Source organism: Balaenoptera borealis (assembly GCF_965194805.1).
Source record: "Balaenoptera borealis genome assembly, chromosome: 16".
NCBI lineage: Eukaryota > Metazoa > Chordata > Mammalia > Artiodactyla > Balaenopteridae > Balaenoptera > Balaenoptera borealis.
The window spans coordinates 53222663-53243266 of NC_138872.1; the positions used below are offsets into that span (position 1 = coordinate 53222663).

The window sequence follows — 20604 nt, forward strand, 5'->3', positions numbered from 1 at the left end:
CAGTTGTAGAAATACTTTTAACAGACAACTATGTTCAAATTGTCCTAGTAAATCACAAAATTTCCAGTTTCACTCTAGATTGTTTTCCAGCTTAAAAAATAATTAATACTCAGAACGTTCACTTGGAACTTAAAATAGATCATAAGCTGTAACAATATATGATCCAAATACCCTAGCCTAACCTTCCTGGGTTGAAATTTAAATCAAAACATCGAAGAATTGAACAAGAAAGAACATTTTCACAAAAAAAGAGATTGATGCGACTCCCACTTGCAAGCCGGCCACGACAAAGCAACGAATGTTCCATGTGATGTGGCTTCAACCTAACCTGACAGGTTTATTAACCTGAAGTTTTTAGCATCTTTCTTCACATGCTGGTACACATATAAAACCACAAATTCATATAAAGTATGTAAAAACAATACAATTTAGGATGCCATGAGCAAAAAGCTGCCAAATAATTTAAGAGTCACAAGTATTCACTCTTTTCAATGACCAAAAAAACCAAATGACAAACAAAAAAACAAAGCCAAAAAAAAAAAAAAAAAACCCCAAAAAACCAGAACTACCCCAGAGTATGGCCATATCATTTGTAAAGCCAAAAGCATTTTCTCCTGGCAACCTAACATTGTTGGGAGAAAGCCAAGAAAAGCAGTTTTCATGGAAAGACATGGCTGTGTTCAGCTGTCTGCTATCACCCGCTTGCTCTTGGAATCCTTCCAGTACCTCAACTTGGCAGATAAAGAGTAAGTAGAGATATGCAACAAATCGCAATGCCAACGCCATTGCCTGGCTGTCCAGTGTCACCTGCAGTAAGGGAACTGGGAATGAGGACCCTGGGCGTGTGAGCAGCCCGCCTCGCTGAACTCAACTCTCAGAAGGACGCCAGTTTTGAAAGCATTCAGGGAGATACACAGCCCCCAAGTCTGAACACTCTCCTTAGACTAATAAATTGCAACTGGAAGATGGGCAGAAGTATTTACTGACTCTCATGGTACTGCCCTTGGATGATATGTGAGCAGAATGTGACTTAGAAAGAACGGTGGAAACTCCTAGAAGGAAGGTGACAGGACAGCAGATCACTGCCAAGACCTCAGGCCTCATTTGTAGTTGCCCAATTGTTCTAGAAACTTCTAGCAACAAAGGCAGTGCCCTAACACTGTTGGTATCCCTCACAGGTCACAAAAGTTAGACACACCAGCTCTCCAGGGTACAGTCTGCATTAATTCACAAGCAAAAGCACCAGACCAAGGTCAGTGGGGAAACTAATCCTGACTCTGCGGCTAATCAGCTGTGTGACTGAGACAAACCTCTTGTTCCCTCTAAGTTTTAGTTCTCCTCAGCCGTGACACACGAAGCATTTAGATGACCACTAGGTGATCTTTAAAGTTCCCTGTGATGCTGAACTTCCCTGGTGGCTCAGTGGTTAAGAATCCACCTGCCAATGCAGGGGACATGGGTTCGAGCCCTGGTCCAGGAAGACTCTACATGCCACAGAGGAACTAAGCCCGCGTGCCACAACTATTGAACCTGCGCTCTAGAGCCTGCGAGCCACAACTTCTGAGCCCACGTGCCACAACTACTGAAGCCCGTGCGTTTAGAGCCCGTGCTCCACAAGAGAAGCCACCGCAATGAGAAGCCCACTTGCCACAACTAGAGAAAGCCTGCGCGCAGCAATGAAGACCCAACGCAGCCAAAAATAAATAAATAAATTTAGTTTTAAAAAGTTCTTTTTGATCCAAAAAGCTGGTGACTTTCTTGGTTTTAAACAATCAGCCCTTGAATTGTATGATGTCTGTACTCCTGGAAGGCCCACCTACCCGTAATGACAGGCAGATGGGGACACGATTCTGTGTGGCCATGTGCCGGCCCCTGGACTGGGAGGATCTCATTAAGTCTAGGCTCCCTGTGGGGTGGCCAGCGGCCTGTCCAGGAGACTGGGATTTTGTAGGGCGCTCCCTGCCACCCGCACTGCACAGGCCCCCATGCTTTCCACAGCTTCACATCCTCCACGCCATTTCCCAGATCGCGTTACAAGAAGTACCGCCAAGCCAAGGTGAGGGTGATAAAACTTAAATTGACTGCCTTCCCTAATTCTTCAAGTCCTAACATTTTTTAGGTGGGAAAGCAGCCTCTTTAGGATTGCATCAAAGCCAAGTCAAGTCAAGCCAAGCCCACAGTGGCTATGGAGAAAGAGGAAAGAGGAAAAGATGATAAAAGAGTAGGAGAGAAAAAGGAAAAAGAAAAAAGCATTTTATTTTATAAGGAATGAATCTGTAGAAAGACGAATTTTAATTTACACTGCAGCTCAGCTACAGCACAATGGAACAGAGAGCCAAGTTTTTAATAAACCTTACCCCAGCCCTCTACAGGGCAGCTCTCTCCTGTTAGGCCAAGAAGTACCCTCCTCCATGGATTTACAATCCACTTGAAAAATGATGAAACAGAGCAGGCAGAGGCGACAACAGAGGAACAAGGTGACGTCCACACAGATAATGCGGGAATTCAGGGGAAGGAGAGGTAAAGATGGGACCGAACAGGCAAAGAAGGCTGTAGGGAAGAGAGCCCATGATTATTTCTAGCAAAATTTAAAAGAGAAAGAAAGCTGACATTTAAGAGAATTTTGTTCTTCCTCTCCATTGGGGCAGCAAAACTAAACAAGTTCTTGTAACAGACAGGCGATCAGCTTCACTGCTGGGGCAGGAGGTGAGTCCCAGGAGGCAGGGTGAGGACACAAACCCAGTGTTTTCTGGGGCCTCCTCGGCTGCAAGAAAAGGAATGGAGAGGATGAAGTCCCACCCAGCTTATTAAATGCCATAAATCTCAAACCGTAAAACACACTCAAAGACATATCACTCTTTCAAATACATGTGGCTCTACTTCTAACCAAAAACTGAGTTGTGTAAAGTCCTAACAAAAATATACTTGGTATAGTAAAGTGTTCTTAGTCATGTCCACTGGTGCAGAGACATGGCTTTGAGGACACACAGAGGTACCTTAACACTCTACAGACGCTGCGCCTCACTCCTGAAGATAATGTAAGTGAAAGCACTTGGAAAATGAAAGTGCAAAATCAATGTAAGGCAGTAGCGGTGGCATTAAAAGTAAAACAGTTCTTTTACTATAAAAACTCACCCATTACTGACAAGGGGAAAATGTTCCTTGTACAACATTAACTTCTAAAAAAAGGATTAAAAAAAATATAATCCCTGTAACACACGCACACGTGCGCACACACACACATACACACAGAGCAAGACAGAACACCAAAATATTTAATAAAGGGCTTAGAGGTGGTTTTTATTTTTTAAACATTTTCTATATTATTCAAATTCTCTGCACGAAACATTGTTTTATCTAAGGAGGAAAAGTTATTATTTTTTTTAATTTTATTTATTTATTTATTCTTGGCTGCGTTGGGTCTTTGTTGCTGCACGCAGGCTTTCTCTAGTTGCAGAGAGCAGGGGCTACTCTTCATTGCGGTGCGTGGGGTTCTCATTGCGGTGGCTTCTCTTGTTGCAGAGCACCGGCTCTAGGCACGCAGGTTTCAGTAGTTGTGGCTTGCGGGTTCTACAGCGCAGGCTCACTAGTTGTGGTGCACGGGCTTAGCTGCTCTGCGGCATGTGGGATCTTCCCGGACCAGGACTCGAACCTGTGTCCCATCCATTGGCAGGCGGATTCTTAACCACTGTGCCACCAGGGAAGTCCCTATCATTATTTTTTTAAATAAATTTATTTATTTATTTTTGGCTGCGCTGGGTCTTTGTTGCTGCACGCGGGCTTTCTCTAGTTGCGGCGAGTGGGGGCTACTCTTCGTTGCGGTGCGTGTGCTTCTCCTGTTGCAGAGCATGGGCTCTAGGAGTGCAGGTTCAGTAGTTGTGGTGCACGGGTTTAGTTGCTCTGCGGCATGTGGGATCTTCCAGGACCAGGGCTTGAACCCGTGTCCCCCTGCACTGGCAGGTGGATTCTTAACCGCTGCGCCAGCAGGGAAGTCCCAAAAAGTTATTTTTAAAAGCCATTCTCTGCTCAAACATTATGACTGCCCACAGTGACAAGATGACACACTGTTGGGCTGCACACCTGTACTTAAAATATTAACTGCTTTTTCTTTTTTTTTAAATTAAATTAAATTAATTAATTTATTTTTTTGGCTGCGTTGGGCCTTCGTTGCTGTGCGCGGCTTTCTCTAGTTCCGGTGAGCAGGGGATACTCTTCGTTGTGGTACGCAGGCTTCTTATTGCAGTGGCTTCTCTTGTTGCAGAGCATGGGCTCTAGGTGTGTGGGCTTCAGTAGTTGCAGCACGCAGGCTCAGTAGTCGTGGCGTGCAGGCCCTAGAGCGCGCAGGCTTCAGCAGTTGCAGCACGTGGGCTCAGTAGTTGTGGCACGCAGGCTCTAGGGTGCGTGGGCTTCAGTAGTGTGGTGCGCAGGCTCAGCAGTTATGGCACACGGGCTCAGTAGTTGTGGCTCGTGGGCTCTAGAGTGAAGGCTCAGTAGCTGTGGCACACGGGCTTAGGTGCTCCGTGGCATGTGGGATCTTCCTGGGCCAGGGCTCAAACCTGTGTCCCCTGCATTGGCAGGCGGATTCTTAACCACTGCACCACCAGGGAAATCCCTAAAATATTAATTTTAACCTGTCATCAGACACTGAATAAAACTAGGTAGATCAAACTGATTATGACTGTCAAGAGATTACTCTTGGGTGGTAATTTAAATCAAATTCACCCCGGTTATAACATGGTTGGAAGTTGTCACACTTTGCTCTAATGCATTATACATGTGACCAGAAAAAAAGCCTGAATGAGGCTCAGCCACTCAGACATCTACCACTACTATTGGCAAAGAAGGCTGGAAGGAGGGAAAAGAGATGCAAACATAGTCAACAGCCAATCAGGATATAAAAAGCTGTATGTTGCTTTAGTAGCTTATGTTTATCAACAGAAATTTCGTGAGTGACTCCTGATACAACAAAGGCACAATTATCCTGCTACCTGAATCTTGGTTCATATTTCAGGCAGCAGGGATACCATTTCATCTCAATCTATCTGGTACCTGAGCTTTGGAGAGCAACAGGCAAGAGACTGGATCATGAGGGATTTACCAGCATGTGTTTGGCTCCCAGGTTTCGACAGTGAGGTACATTTACAGTTGGAAAGTACCTATTTCAGGAGTAGCACCTTTTCCAGCAAGATGATCCAACTGCTATCACATCTGCCCAACTCTCACTAAAGCCCACCTGCCTCCTAGCTCTCAGCTGTTAGCAATGATGCTCTGATCTTTGGCACACTGGAAGCTGAAAAGGCAGTGGTAATATACACGTTATCAATTATTAGAATGATGTCTATTAAGCATCTTCCAGAAGGGAGATACTACGGGGTGGTGGAGGTGCACAGCATGCAGGGCCACGTCCTCTCGAGCCCAAGGCAAGAGACACAAGCTACAAGGAAAACACATGTGCGCTGTCAGCAGGTGGCACCAACACTGACTGCTAAATGGAGTCTGAAGGGGGAGAGGGGGGCCCTGGCCCTGTGGGCAGACAAACCGCTCAGGTGGTCTAACTTGAGGTGGGTCTTGAGAAGTGGGCTAAATAGTAACTGTAATATTCATCAGTGACGGGTGCTGTTTGGCATCATCACCATGAATGAGAATATGGTAAGACATTTCTAGAAGGGGCCTGGGTATCCACTAGGCCTAGAGAAGTTACTCTTGCAGTTTCAAAGTCTCTCTCTACTCAGATATCCACAAAAATCGGACTAGATGACCAGCCACCTGGCTGGGAGGTGACTGATAGATCGAAGGTATTAATTAAAACGAACATCAATACTGGGAAAAGCAGGAGTAAGCTGGTTATTAATGTTGATAATTACTTATAAGAGGTAAGCTCTGTCTCTGAAGAGCATCACTTGCAAAATCAACAGACAGGAATGAAAGCTGCTATGACGTCTCCAATCAGATTCTGACAGACTGACCTGAGAGTCACCCAGATTCTGACAGACTGACCTGAGAGTCACCACCTTCCGTCTTCCGGCCACTCCCATCTCCGCACACCTTTCCTTCAATGAATCCACATGTGGCAGTAGCACAGCTAGGTGCAGCCACACCCTGACAACTTTAAAAGTACAACTGCCAAGCAGGCCAGCATCTCCCATTCTACAGCCAATCTCCAAGCAAAATGTGCCAAGTTCTCAGGGGAGAAAACAACGCTCTGAACCTCCCCTTGGTCTGTCCCTTATCTCCATGCCCCAGTGCTTTCCCCCATAGCCCTATCAGCATGGCCGCTCACCAATGAGACCACACACCCCTGCACACCATGCACAGAGGGCTGCTCAGACTTCCTGTTTCCAACTTAAATGGAAGAGCACATAGGAAAATGCTCTGAAAACCACAAAGCACTGTGCAATCTTGAGGTGCCTTTAAGATCTCTTTCCAAAAATAGAGCACAGAAAATCTCTAACATCAGACAGGATTCTCTAAAGTGAATAAATTTTCTACAATACTGAAAACAGACGGGCATACATTGTAACTTGTAATTTACAAGGTCAATAATTCCAATACGATGTATGAAGTTGGCATTTCCCAGTATTATCTATCTCTTGCCTTGTTCTAGGACTTAAGATGGTTTGTTTTCCAGTTCATTCTTCAAACACTGGGCAGAAAAACAGAATTAAACGACTCATTATTGAGGGCATGAAGTTTCCACTTGGTAATAACAAAGCAACCACGGCAATCATGCCATTTTTCAAAAGCTACAAACCCAAGTGCCACATTCTTACCTTAAAGTATACAATAATATGCACAGATGTAATTATACAGAACTATGGCTTTGGACTTACAATCCACTGATAATTACTTGCATCTCCTGAACAGTAAATGTCATCAACAACCAATTCATAGCTCTGATCTGGTGTTGTTTAGAGCACTCTGGACACTTGTTCACTAGAACATTCAGGAAAGGTGCTCGCTCACTCCTCAGCAGACAACAAAAGGGGGAAAAAAAGGAATTTTTGCACAGAATGCATTTTACCAACTGTAGCAAAGATGATCAAAGAAAAATAAAAAATGTTTGGGGGAAACTCCATTTGTGAGTAATTTTTATTTTAACAATTATTAAGACAAAAACCTCTTGTTTCTGAGATTCAGCTACACCCACTGCTTTAGGTTCTTGTAAAAGGCAAAGTTTTCAGAGTGTCATGTGTATACTCAAAAATCTGCACAAATACAGAAAAATTTTAATACAAAAAAATTAAAGAAGAATTTTAAGTCATATGAATAGATGTTAAAAATGAATCAAATCTATATGTATCAATTTTAATAATAACAAGTTTTTTTTAATGAGATAAATACGTATAGCGTACCATGTATATCGTGTATAAGACACTTAGATTTTTAATCTGTTAGATTTGATTTCATTTATTTTAAAAAACTATGAAAAAGAGACAAATCTCCCATGAAGCGTTCCAAATAAGTTACACAGACACCCCACCACAAGAGAGATAGAGCCCAACCCCACTCTTTAAGTGGGGGCTGTGCATGGTGACTTCTTTCCAAGAGGACAGGCTAGAAGGGGGAGGGAATGGAACAGTACAGCAGAGACACGAACTCAGCCAGGTAAGCCACACAACCATGTGATCAGCCATGATGACAATATGCACCCTTTGCCATGTGATAAAAATGGCACTTTAGGACTTCCCTGGTGGCGCAGTGGTTAAGAATCCACCTACCAATGCTGGGGACACGGGTTCGATCCCTGGTCCTGAAGATCCCACATGCCTTGGAGCAACTAGGCCTGTGTGCCACAACTACTGAAGCCCGTGTGCCACAACTACTGATGCCCGTGTGCCTAGAGCCCGTGCTCTGCAACAAGAGAAGCCACCGCAATGAGAAATGCGCAGCGCAATGAAGAGTAGCCCCCACTCGCCGCAACTAGACAGCCCGTGCGCAACGAAGACCCAACGCAGCCAAAATAAATTAATTAATTTTTAAAAAATGGCACTTTATGATCTTCCTTCCATAACCCCGTAAGTCTAAAACCCCAGTCCTACCACAATAAAAACATAAGACAAATCCCAATAATGGGGCATCCTAAATACACCTGACCAGTCCTCCTCAAAACTGTCAAAGTCATCAAAAACAAGGGAAGTCTAAGAAAATGTCACAGCCAAGAAGAGCCTAAGAAGACATAACAAATGTAATGTGGTATCCTGGATGAAATCTTAAAAAAAGAAGAAGGACATTAGGGGAAAATTAAGGAAATCTGTATGGATTTCAGTTAATAATAATGTATCAATATTGGCTCATTAATTGTGACAAATATACAAATATAATAATATGGGAAACAGTAATGGGGGGAGGAAGAAATATAGGAATCCTCAATACTATCTTCCAATTCTTCTATAAATCTAAAACGTTCCAAAAAAGTGTCTACTTTAAAAGTGAAAAGGGAATTCCCTTGGTGGTCCAGTGGTTAAGACTTGGCACTTTCACCACCATGGGCCCAGGTTCGATCCCTGGTCGGGGAACTAAGATCCCACAAGCCATGTGGTGTGGCCAAAATAAAAATAAAAATTAAGAAAAAAAAAACCAAAAACCAACTGTGAAGAAAATCTGAAAAATATCAACATGTGTTAATTCTGACTAACGGAAACAGAGATGTTGATTATATCGTTCTTTGGTGTGTTTTGAAAATTTAAAAACCCCAGAAAGTCACAAATGAAACCTTTCTTTGCTACAGTAGTAGTATTGTTTAAAAAAAATTTTTAAGAGACAAGATCACTTTAAAAAATCACATAAAAAGTAATTATAACTATGCTGGCCTCCCACATGGGAGGTAAACAATTTTTCACTAGCCAGAAAAATCAACTTCTTTATGGGTCTTGCAAAACTTGCTTGGCTGAATTACTATTTCAGATTGAGAGCCACAGCCCAATGAGACCACAGGCAAGGCCCACAGTATACATGTGTGTTTCCAGAAGGGTGTAAGCAGCAAATCCTTCTGTACAACAAAAATACTCCTGGGAAATTAGACTCACTCTCCAAGTTATCTATTCTATAAATTTTGTAGATGGGGGTAAAACCTGATCCATACACAGAAAATTAGGTATTATGCACTTCCCCGTCTTATGTTGAATCCTGGTATATTACAGACAAAATGGTGTAGTAGAAAAAATACAGACCTTGGAGTCAGACATGGATGGGTTGTAAGTCAAGTCTGCCACTTTCTAACATGTGTCATCTTGAATAATTTCCTGGGAGACAGAAAAGTGGCTCAGAATATTTTATTCCATGTGCAAAACAGATATGGCATGTACCTCACAGGATTATTAAACATGAGACGAATTGAGATCGTGTTGCAAAGCACCCAGTGCAGAGCCCAGTACAATCGGCACCCCAGCCCAGAAGTGTCATTCCTTGCCTGCTCTTCTCTTACCATAATTCAGAAAGAGTAAATACAGTAATTGTTATCCTTGTTCATAAAAGGATCATACTGAAATTTTATGTTATAGTCATTATGTAATTCTGAAAAAATGCCATAAGTATTACGTGGTAATCAACATAAAAACCCTAAATGTTTTAACTTGGTGACAGATGGACAGCAAATTACTGTCTACAGTAAACGTAACTCTTTCCAAAATATTGCAGAAACATTTTGGAGAAGTCAATCCTTGAAGTCATGCTTTGGACCCATTTACATAAAGAATGTTAGGTTTAGTACTTCCCAACTTTCTACACTGAACAAGGAAAGAAACAACAGATAACTTTTGAAGTGTGATATATCCAATCACCAATGGGCACCCATTACATACCCTAACTTACGCTCACACCATCAAGATGGAGAGACCTCCCAGTGCCTGGAGGGCACAGCCACAACAACTGCCCCTCCTAGAGCTGGTGAGAAAAGCAGACTCAAAGCACCCCACTCCCAAGACCTCCCAAAGCAGAATTTGCACCTTAACAAGATCCCCAGGTGATCTGCAAATCATTAAAGTTTAAGAAGCCGTGCCCTAATCTGTGTTAAAGTCTGAGAGACACGTTAATAGCTGGGCTTGAGAATGGTTCCTAAAATGTTTGCAGTGACGGAAAAACACCCAAGAGGAATACAAAGAGTGGAGTCAAATGTCTCCCAGAACAAATCCAACACTCCCTAAAGGAAGACAACAAAACTTATTCAACAACATATCCACAATATCCACTACGTAATCAAAAATTACTAAACATGCAAAGAGGCAGGAAAATGTGACCCGTAACTGGAATTATATATTTAAACAAACGAACAAAAGACTGCAAATGAAACAAACACAGAGATGACAAAGATGCTGAAATCAGCCTTCAAAAGAAGAGCAGGAAAGGAACAAAGAGAAAAAAAAAAGAACAATATGCAGAGGGACAAATAGAAAACAAATGGCAAGATGTGGACCTAAGTCTAACTGTATCAACATTTCATGTAAATAAACTAAACCCTCCATTTAAAGACAAAGATTGTCAGAATAAATTAAAAACAAGTTCCAACTATATGTTCGTTCCAAGAGACACACTTTAAATATAAAGACATAGACAAAAGGGTAAAAAAGATATCCTTTGCAAATATTAATGAGTGGGAACAGCTATGTTAATGAGACAAAGAATATTAATAAAAATAAAGAGAAACAAGTAGAATGATAAAAAAGCTCAATTCATCGGGAAAACATAATAATCCAAAATGCATATTCACTTAATAAAAGGGCATCAAAATACATGAAATACGTAATCAAATTTCATTCTACTTAAAGTAAAAATAGACAAATCTATAATTACAGTTGGATATTTTTAATATTCTCTCAGTAACTGATAGAAGAGACAGAAAAAACATCAGTAAGGACGTTGCCGATTTGAATACAATCAACTTACTCTAATTGACATTTACAAACGCTACACCCTACAACTGTAGGAGGCACACTCTTTTCGAGCATATCAGAACATTCATCAAGACAGACCATATGCTGGGCTATAAAACAAGTCTCAGTAAATTTCAAAGGACAAAAATCATATAGAGCATGTTCTCTGACCACAATGAAATTAGAAATCAATAACAAAATAATATCTGCAAAAATCCCCAATATTTGAAAATTAAGCAACACACTTCTACATAGAAACATGAATCAGGGCTTCCCTGGTGGCACAGTGGTTAAGAATCTGCCTGCCAACACAGGGGACACAGGTTCAAGCCCTGGTCCGGGAAGATTCCACATGCCGCAGAGCAACTAAGCCCGTGCGCCACAACTACTGGGCCTGTGCTCTAGAGCCCGCAAGCCACAACTACTGAGCCCATGTGCCACAACTACTGAAGCTCGCGCACCTAGAGCCTGTGCTCCACAACAAGAGAAGCCACCGCAATGAGAAGCCCACACACCACAACAAAGAGTAGACCCGGCTCGCCACAACTAGAGAAAGCCCGCGTGCAGCAATGAAGACCCAACGCAGCCAAAAATAAATAAATTTTTAAAAAAAGAAACATGAGTCAGAGAAGAAATTACAAGTAAAATATAAAAATATTCTGAACTAAATGATAATAAAAACCTATCAAAATTTATGAAATGCAGTGTAGACCAATCAATGATCTAAGCATTTACCCCAAGGGGTTAGAAAGAGCAAAGAAAACCCAAGTAGAAGAAAGAAAATAACAAAAAGAGAATCAATGATATATAAAACTGAGAATATTAACAAGTCAAAAGTTGGTTGTCTGAAAATACCAATAAAGTTGACAAATCCCTACCCAGACTGATCAGGGAAAAAGGAGAGAAACATAAAATTATAAATATCAGATTGAAAGAGGGGGCAATGGACATTATTACAGAGTCTGCAGACATTAAAAGGAAATTAGGGGAATGTTACGAATCCTTTTATGCCAAATAAATTCAAGACCTTAGACGAAATGGATAAATTCCTTGAAAAACACGAATTATCAAAATTAACACAAGAAGAAATGAAAAATATGAATAATCTGTACCTATTAAACTAATCAAATTATAATTTAAAACCTTATCACAAGGTAAACTCCAGACCCAGATGGTCTCACTGGTGAATTTTATCAAACATTTTAAGAAAAAATACTAAACTCAGAAAAGAAAGGAAGAGGGAACAAACCAGTGTAGTCTTGATACCAAAACCGTATCAGGACACTGCAAGAAAATTATAGACCCATATCCCTCATGAATATAGACGCATAAATCCTAAACAATATTCTAATAAATCAGATCTGGGACTTGCCTGGTGGCCCAGTGGTTAAGACTCCTAGCTCCCAATACAGGAGGCCCGGGTTCAATCCCTGGTCAGGGAACTAGATCCCGTGCGCCACAACTAAGACCCAGCGCAGCCAAATAAAAACAGGAGGGAGGGAGGGAGGACGAAAGGAAAATCCTAACTCGGTTTAAAAAATAAATAAATAAAATAAATCAGATCCAGTAGTACGTAAAAAGGTTAATACATCACGATCGAGGGAGGTTATCCCAGGAATGTATGGTTGGTTCAACATTCAGAAAGATGTACTTTACCACATTAATAGAATAAAGAAAATCCACCTGATCCTCTCAATAGATACAGAAAAAGTATTTGATGAAATTCAGCAATCACCTATGATAAAAAGACTCGGCAGACTACGTAGAGTAGGGGCCTTCTTCATCCTGACAAAGGATACCTTTAAAAGCCTACAACTAACACCATGCTTAATAAATGACTGAATGTCTTCCTCCACAGATCCAGAATAAGACAGGGGATGTATGCTCTCAACACTTTTATTAAACACTGAAGGTCTCAGGCAGAGCAGTAAAGCCAGAAAAATAAAAAGCATACCGATTAGAAAGGAAGAAGTAAAACTGTCTTTATTTTACAAGGACAACATGACCTAGAAAATTCTAAGGCATCCACCAAATAAGTAGAACTAACAAGTGAGTTTAGCAAAGTTACAGGATATAATGTTAATAAAGAAAAACCAATTATATTTCTCCATATTAGCAACAAACAAGTCAAACAATGACACAAAATCTAGAAATTAAACAGAAATGAAAATGAGAAATTAAGCAACCCAATTTTAATACTTACTATAAAGCTAAAGAAATAAACAGATCAATGGAATGGACTAGAACAGGGGTGGCAGACTTTTTCTGTAAAGGTCCAGTTAGTAAGTATTTTAGTCTTAGCAGGTGACCTATGGTTTCCATCCCTCATTCTTTTATTTATTTGTTTGTTAGTTTGTTTTTTAACCAATCGTTTAAAAACATAAAAACCATTCTTAGGTTGTGGGCCAGATCTGGCCCATGGGCTATAGTTTGCTGACTCCCAGACTAGAGTCCAGAAACAGACCCCTCCTTATCCAGTCAATTCCATTCCTAGTTATTTATCTAAGAGAAATGAAAATTTATATGTCCACACAAAGACTTATACAAAAATGTTCACAGAAGCTTTATTCTTAACAGCTCCAAACCGGAAACTACCACAACATCCATGAATAGGAGACTAGATAAGCAAATCATGGTATATTAATACAACAGAATACTAATTAGCAATAAAAAGAACTACTAAATTCAGGCAACAACATGGATGAATCTCAAACACACACCGTGAGCAAAAGAAGCCTCACCAAAAACAAACAAAAAAACCCACATTACAGAATTCCATTTATATGAAGTTTGAGAACAGGTAAAACTCATCCATGGTGAAAGAAATCAGTAGTGACAGCAGACATGGGGGTGGAGAGAACAGGAAAAGGGAGGAATACAAAGGAACTTTCTGGGGTAATGAATATGCCCTGTATCTTGATAAGGGTATGGGTTACATGGGCATGAGTTTTGACAAATCAAACTGTAACACTTAAGATCTGTGCATTTCACTCTATGTAAATTATACCTTTAAAAATATTAATAATGAAAGTAAAACGATAAAATATTTAAAAAATTAATACATGTAGGTCTTTAACCCCAGATCCTAATTGTTGACCTTTAGTTAGAAAGTAACAAAGCTGATTGGTTTTTCTTACAAGTATACTCTTCAAAGTAGTCACCCTGGAGACATCAAATCAAAGTACTCAAAGTTGCTATTATGCAAAACATTCATTCAGTTTGTGCTACAGAAAATAATCAGTTACAAAGTTAACTGGAAAAAAAAGAAATATAACTCCAACTTTGACTTTAAAAAGAGATAGATAATTATAGATAAAAGACTGCTAGGGAAAACATCAAAAAGTTAACACCAATTATGAACTGGGTGATAAGATTATGGTTTCGTGTCAAAACTTTCAATTTTTGTACAATCAACTATTTTTATTACTAGAAAATAATTCTCTGAAAACAGTAGAAAAGCAGTCTCATTATCACTTCAAATGTGATTATCTCAAATCCTTTATGTAAGAAAGCACCTAGCCAGCTAACTAACCAATCTTCTCTGAAAGTTTTTCAGTAAACCCAGACACTGTGCTAAGAACTATACATACACCGTCTCATCTAATCAGCACAATTCTATGAGGTAGGTATTATTACTATCCCCTCTTAATCTATACAATTCTCAAAGGCAGATCCTATTATTATCCTCATTTAAAAGACAAACAACTAAGACCCAGAGTGATTATATTATTTTCCCACAGCTAATAAATTAGTGGAGACTGAACTTGAACTGAGGCAGCTTACTCCAGATCCCAACCTCTGCTCTTAAGCACTTGGCTGTACTGCATCTGGGGAAGGCAGTTTGAGCTGCTGAAGTGGCTGCTGCTGCTACTAACGATGATGATGATGACGACAACAACAACAATCACAGGAGCAGCAGCAGGTCAGTACAATCTGCGGGTAAAGCCACTAAATAGACATATACAACCTCATTTAATCAAAAAAAATTAAAAATAAATTCATGGATAATTATCATGGGAAGTTCAGTACATCCTGAATCACATATTCTCCATTAAAGTCATGATACAATTATTGAGCCAGTACAAGACTGCTTAACATTTCTACCAAAAACCTGTGCCTGGGCTTCCCTGGTGGCGCAGTGGTTGAGAATCTGCCTGCCAATGCAGGGGACGCGGGTTCGAGCCCTGGTCTGGGAAGATCCCACATGCCGCGGAGCAACTCAGCCCGTGAGCCACAATTACTGAGCCTGCGCATCTGGAGCCTGTGCTCGGCAACGAGAGGCCGCGATAGTGAGAGGCCCGCGCACCGCGATGAAGAGTGGCCCCTGCTTGCCACAACTAGAGAAAGCCCTCGCACAGAAACGAAGACCCAACACAGCCATACATACATACATACATACATACATAAAAAGAATGTAAGCAGACAAGAATAGCATTAAAAAAATAAATAAAAAATTTTTAAAAAATTAAAAAAAAAAACCCTGTGCCTACAGGAGCTATATAATTATCACACAGCACACTGTATTAATTCAAAGCTTTCAACCTTTCCATTCTATAAACTGACCATTTACTTCCATTATGATCTTTTTCAAAAAGGCCAAATTAGGATTTACTTAATAAAAAACTTCCTTGTTTCCTTTGCATTATTTCAAGGATCAGATGAGATGACATTACATGAGAAAGAGAAAAGGATCAGACAAATGTACAGTATTATTTCTCTTGCTATTGAATGTTAGAAATTTCCAATTATCATTCCAAAATAGAGAAGGTGAGTCACTTATTCTGAACAGCCAATTTGGCCCTACTCCTCTCTTACTGACCATATGCGGCTAATCTATCCCTTCAGCACGCCAATTCTCGGAGTGTGGTCGCTGATCAGCACAACCACGGTCACCTGGGAGCTGGCAAGAGAAGCAGATTCTCAGGCCCCACCCCAAACCTACTGAATCAGGAACTCTGGGGAGGCCCAGCACCCTGGGTTAACAAGCCTGCAGTGCCTGTGCTGGACACCAAGTCTGAGAACGACCACTTTATCTTATCTGACCAAAATGTTGGTTGACTGGATCCAGGGGGGTCTGGATCTAAAAATCAAAACCTTCACCCCAGAACTCCCCTGATGGCACAGTGGTTAAGAATCCGCCTGCCAATGCAGGAGACACGGGTTCGAGCCCTGGGGCGGGAAGATACCACATGCCGTGGAGCAACTAAGTCCACATGCCACAACTACTTAGCCTGCGCTCTAGAGCCCATGAGCCACAACTACTGAGCCCTCGTGCCACAACTACTGAAGCCCACGTGCCTAGAGCCCGTGCTCCGCAACAAGAGAAGCCACCACAATGAGAAGCCCACGCACCACAACAAAGAGTAGCCCCCACTCACTGCAACTAGAGAAAGCCCACGCGCAGCAACAAAGACCCAACACAGCCATAAATAAATAAATAAATAAATTTATTTAAAAAAAAAAAACAAAACCGTTCACCCCTCAGGGAGAGCTCTACGGAAAGCTAGCTCCCCGTTTTCTGACTACTTTCTAAAAAAAGAACAATATTCAAAAAACCTTATAAAAAAATAAGCCCTAATCTAACCCCCTGTGAAGAAGGCTTACCACACAAACTATTTTGGTCCCTTATTTCCAATACATTACTTATAAGAAAGGACTGAAAGTATTTCTAAGGCTGTAAAACCATTTATCAACCTCAGAACTATAAAGAGTCTGGACCCCTTGCCCAGATACGTCACAATACCTTCCTCTTTCCACCAGTGTCTGGCTTCCCTCTGCCACCTTCTCTGTGCAGAGCAACAACTCTCAATACCTCTAGCCAGGAGAAGAACTTGAGTGTACGGCTTCCAATTCCCACTTAAATTTATCTTTATTTTTTTTAAAAGAGATTTATTATTTATTTATTTATTTATTTAATTTCTTTTTGGCTGCGCTGGGTCTTAGCTGTGGCACATGAGGTCTTCATTGAGGCGTGCGGGATCTTTCATTGTGGTGCGTGGCTCCTCTCTAGTTGTGGCATGCAGGTTTTCTCTTCTCTAGTTGTGGCACGCGGGCTCCAGTTGAGGCGCACGAGCTCAGTGGTTGTGGCACGTGGGTTTAGTTGCCCCGCGGCATGTGCGATCTTAGTTCCCTGACCAGGGATTGAACCCGAGTCCCCTGCATTGTAAGGCGGATTCTTTACCACTGGACCACCAGGGAAGTCCCCTTAAATTTATCTTTAAATATCTTTTTTTGCTTTCCTCCTAAAAGACAAGTGTTTGGGTTATTTTCTGTAGAAAACTAGAGCATGCTACCGAAAAGATAACATATGAGGTTTCCTACTGTTGAAATGGGGGCACACAGAATGAAGGGAACAGAGGGAGGCTGAGTAACTTTCCACCATCACACAGCATAGCCAGGATCGGATCCCACGAAGTCTGGCTAAGGGTCTCTTAAATCACTAACCCGTGCAGCTTGTTCTTGGATCAGTTTTACAATCTATATTTTAATAAAAATTCTTTTTATCCAGGCTTTACAATTAATTAAGAGTTATACAAAAATTCTTACAATTTTGGACTTTCCTGATGTTTGTGGTTATTTCTACTTTCTCATTCCTAATTTTGTGTGACTCAAAGAAAACATTTAAAATAGAAAACATAAGCCATTTCAACAACATGGCAATAATGTTAACATGGCATGATATGTTTAATGAAATAATTTCTCCTCTCCATTCTGTGTGCCTCCATTTCTAATCTGTAACATGGGAATTGTACCCACTTTATATTTTTTAATGAGAGTAGAAGTTACACATTTTGAGTTTTTCTTCAGAATAAAAATATATTTAGACTTTTCTAAAAGAAAAATATATTGACTCAAGAGACCAATAGTCTAATGGAGTATTGTCAAAGATCTTAAGTCACCCTCGAGGAAAAAAGCTTCAAGCCCATACAGTTGTACAGATGGTTTCTCAATTCTTCAAGGAACAGATCATTCAATTCGAAACTGTTCCAAAGAACAGATGTGAACAGCTTCCAAACTCTTTCTGACCAAATTAACACAACCCTGATATCAAAACCTGACAAAACACAAAAAAAGAACTACAGATCAATCTCACTGTTGATTAGTGAGAAGCAAAAATTCTAAATGAATGCTAGCCAATAAAATTCAGCAAAACATTAACTTTCAATTTCACAATTACAGAGATGGTTCAGTTGGATAGTAGGAAACCTACTGAGATAATTTGTCACATAAATAAAACAAAGGAGAAAAAAAAATCACAGGGTAACCACTATAGATGTCAAAAGGGAATTTGATAAAATCCAGCATCCAATAAATGAGTAATAGATTACACCCCAATTTTAAAAGATTGAAAACCAAAGCTCACATTATACTTAATAATAAAACACTACATACATCTCTATTTAAGTCAAATACAAGACAGGGATGCCCAAGAGCATAAACACTGGTAGAAATACTGCCAAGAAGACAAAAGTATCAGTAAGGCAAAAGATGACTGCCTACTAGGAAAACCCAAGAGAATCACCTGAAGAAATATTAGAATAAACAAGAGAACTCCATAAAGTGGCCAGATTACCAAATTGACATGTATATATCAACATCTTTCCTATATTAAAACAATAGTCAATTAGGTAATGAAATAAAACAACTCATCTCTAATAGCAACGATAAACCCATTAATACATCCAGAAACAAACTTAATAAAAAAGGTGTATTACCTATATAAAGAAAACTATAGTATGCTTCTGAGCAACATAAGACTCCATAAAAAGACAAACCTTGTATGTACAGGATAAGACAACTTGGAAAGCCACAAAACTGTTAGAATGTCAAAATCCCCCTTAAATGGTTTATAAAATTCAATATAATCCCAATCAAATCCCAAGACTTTTGTTTGATTTTTAGGAATCTGAAAAACAGTCCGAAAGTTTATTTGAAACAGAGGTTCTCAACCCCGGCTGCCATGAAAATCATCTGAGGAACTATAAACTATATCAATGCTCATGCCATGCACCAGAGATTCCAACTTAATTGGTCTGCAGTAGGGATGAGGCATCACATTTAAAAAAAAAACCCCAGGTAATTTTGATGCACAGACAGGGTTGAGAACCATACATCTAGAAGAGTATCTTATAAGGACAGCAAAGAAAAAACTGGATTCTTGAAAAAGAGTGAAAGGCAACTGGCTCCATCATATGTTAAAATTCATTACACAGCTAGGATAATAAGTTTCTGGCACAGAATAAATAAAGATCTATGAAACAAAAGAAAAAGTCCAGAAATAGACCTAAACTCTGTATATTTGAAAGCTGAATAAAATATATACCAAAAATGATGTCACTGCAGTGGGGGGAGGGGGGAGGGGAAAAGCTGGATTAGTAGTATCTAAATAAATGGTACTGGGATGACTATAATTTGGAAAAATGTATATAGCTAGATTTCTGTATCTCACTCAAGCCAAAATAAAGTCTGAGTTAAAGATCCAAGGTATAACGGGAAAAAATACAGAATATTTCATAATTTTGGAACAGAAATGCATTTCCAAACATGACGTAAAACCCAAAAGCCATCAAGAAAAAAAATGGATAAATTTGTTTCTATAAAAACTGAAAACATCCATTTGGTAAAAACTCCGGACTATCATATTGTTAACCTATGTGGCCATTCTCCTGGTAAAACAGACTTTAGTAAATAAAAAAGGGGGAAAAACTTTCACTCATTAAAAGACTTTAGCTTTTTTTTTTTAATTATAATATTTTCAGTCAAAAAATTGAACCATTTCATATTTTTAAATTATTATGCTTGATTTTGCTTCTCCCATCCTGCTTTATGCTTTTTGTTTCTAATTTTTTTGTCTTTAGACTTTAGCTTCTAATATACAAAGAATATAAAGAACACAAACCAACAAAAAAAAAATGGGAAACCATGCAACAGAAAAGTTGACAGAGAATATAAGCAACAGCAAAATACAAATGCCCATGAATTTCTGAAAAGACATTCTGCCTAAGAGACAATCTGCCTAAGAGAACGGCAAATCAGTAAAAGAATAGTATCAGTGTTGGTGAGAATTTGGGGCACAGGGATTCATTCACTTTGGTGAGGGTGTAATTTGCATAATGTTTTTGGAGAGGATCTGGCAATATCTATGCTTATCAAAAATGTCAATATCCTTTAATCCAGAAATTTCACCCCCAAGAATTTATCCAGCTGATACACTCAGCTGTACAAAGATATATATATAAGTCAAAAATTGTGATAGCAGCAAAACACTGGAAACAATCTAAATGTACAGATATTGGGGCACTAGTCCTATAAATTAAGATATAGCCAAATCAGGGACTTTCCTGGTGGTGCAGTGGTTAAGAATCTGCCTGCCAATGCAGGGACACAGGTTCGAGCTGTGGTCCGGGAAGATCCCACATGCCACGGAGCAACTAAGCAAGTTGTGCACCACAACTACTGAGCCTGCACTCTAGAGCCCGCAAACCACAACTACTGAGCCTGCGCGCCTAGAGCCCGTGCTCTGCAACAAGAGAAGCCACCGCAATGAGAAGCCCGTGCACTGCAATGAAGAGCAGCCCCTGCTCGCCGCAACTACAGGAAGCCCGTGCGCAGCAACGAAGACCCAATGCGGCCAAAAATAAATAAATTTATTAAAAAGAAAAAGAAAAGATATAGCCAAATCAAGGACTACTACTGTACCATAGCTAGTAAGAAGGACTGAGAGCTCTATCTAACA

At 40.1% G+C, this 20604-nt stretch overlaps 1 protein-coding gene and 1 long non-coding RNA gene across 9 annotated transcripts in view; both read right to left on the minus strand.

Annotated features, from left to right (window-relative positions):
* The window catches only part of CREBBP (CREB binding lysine acetyltransferase), a 129410-nt gene that overhangs the window by 79594 nt on the left and 29212 nt on the right, over positions 1-20604 (minus strand). The window contains exon 2 of one of the 8 annotated variants that reach the window (XM_082362045.1): positions 9171-9242. The exons of the other annotated variants lie outside the window; for them this stretch is intronic. Within the exon in view, the coding sequence (XP_082218171.1) occupies positions 9171-9185 (15 nt within the window). The 5' untranslated portion in view covers positions 9186-9242. The remainder of the gene's footprint in view (positions 1-9170; positions 9243-20604) is intronic. 8 annotated transcript variants of the gene reach the window in all.
* On the minus strand, positions 4-9164 carry LOC309614201. The gene is made up of 2 exons (XR_014236070.1): positions 5998-9164; positions 4-5966 (listed from the first exon to the last, which is right to left on the minus strand). It is a non-coding gene; the product is annotated as an uncharacterized lncRNA (long non-coding RNA).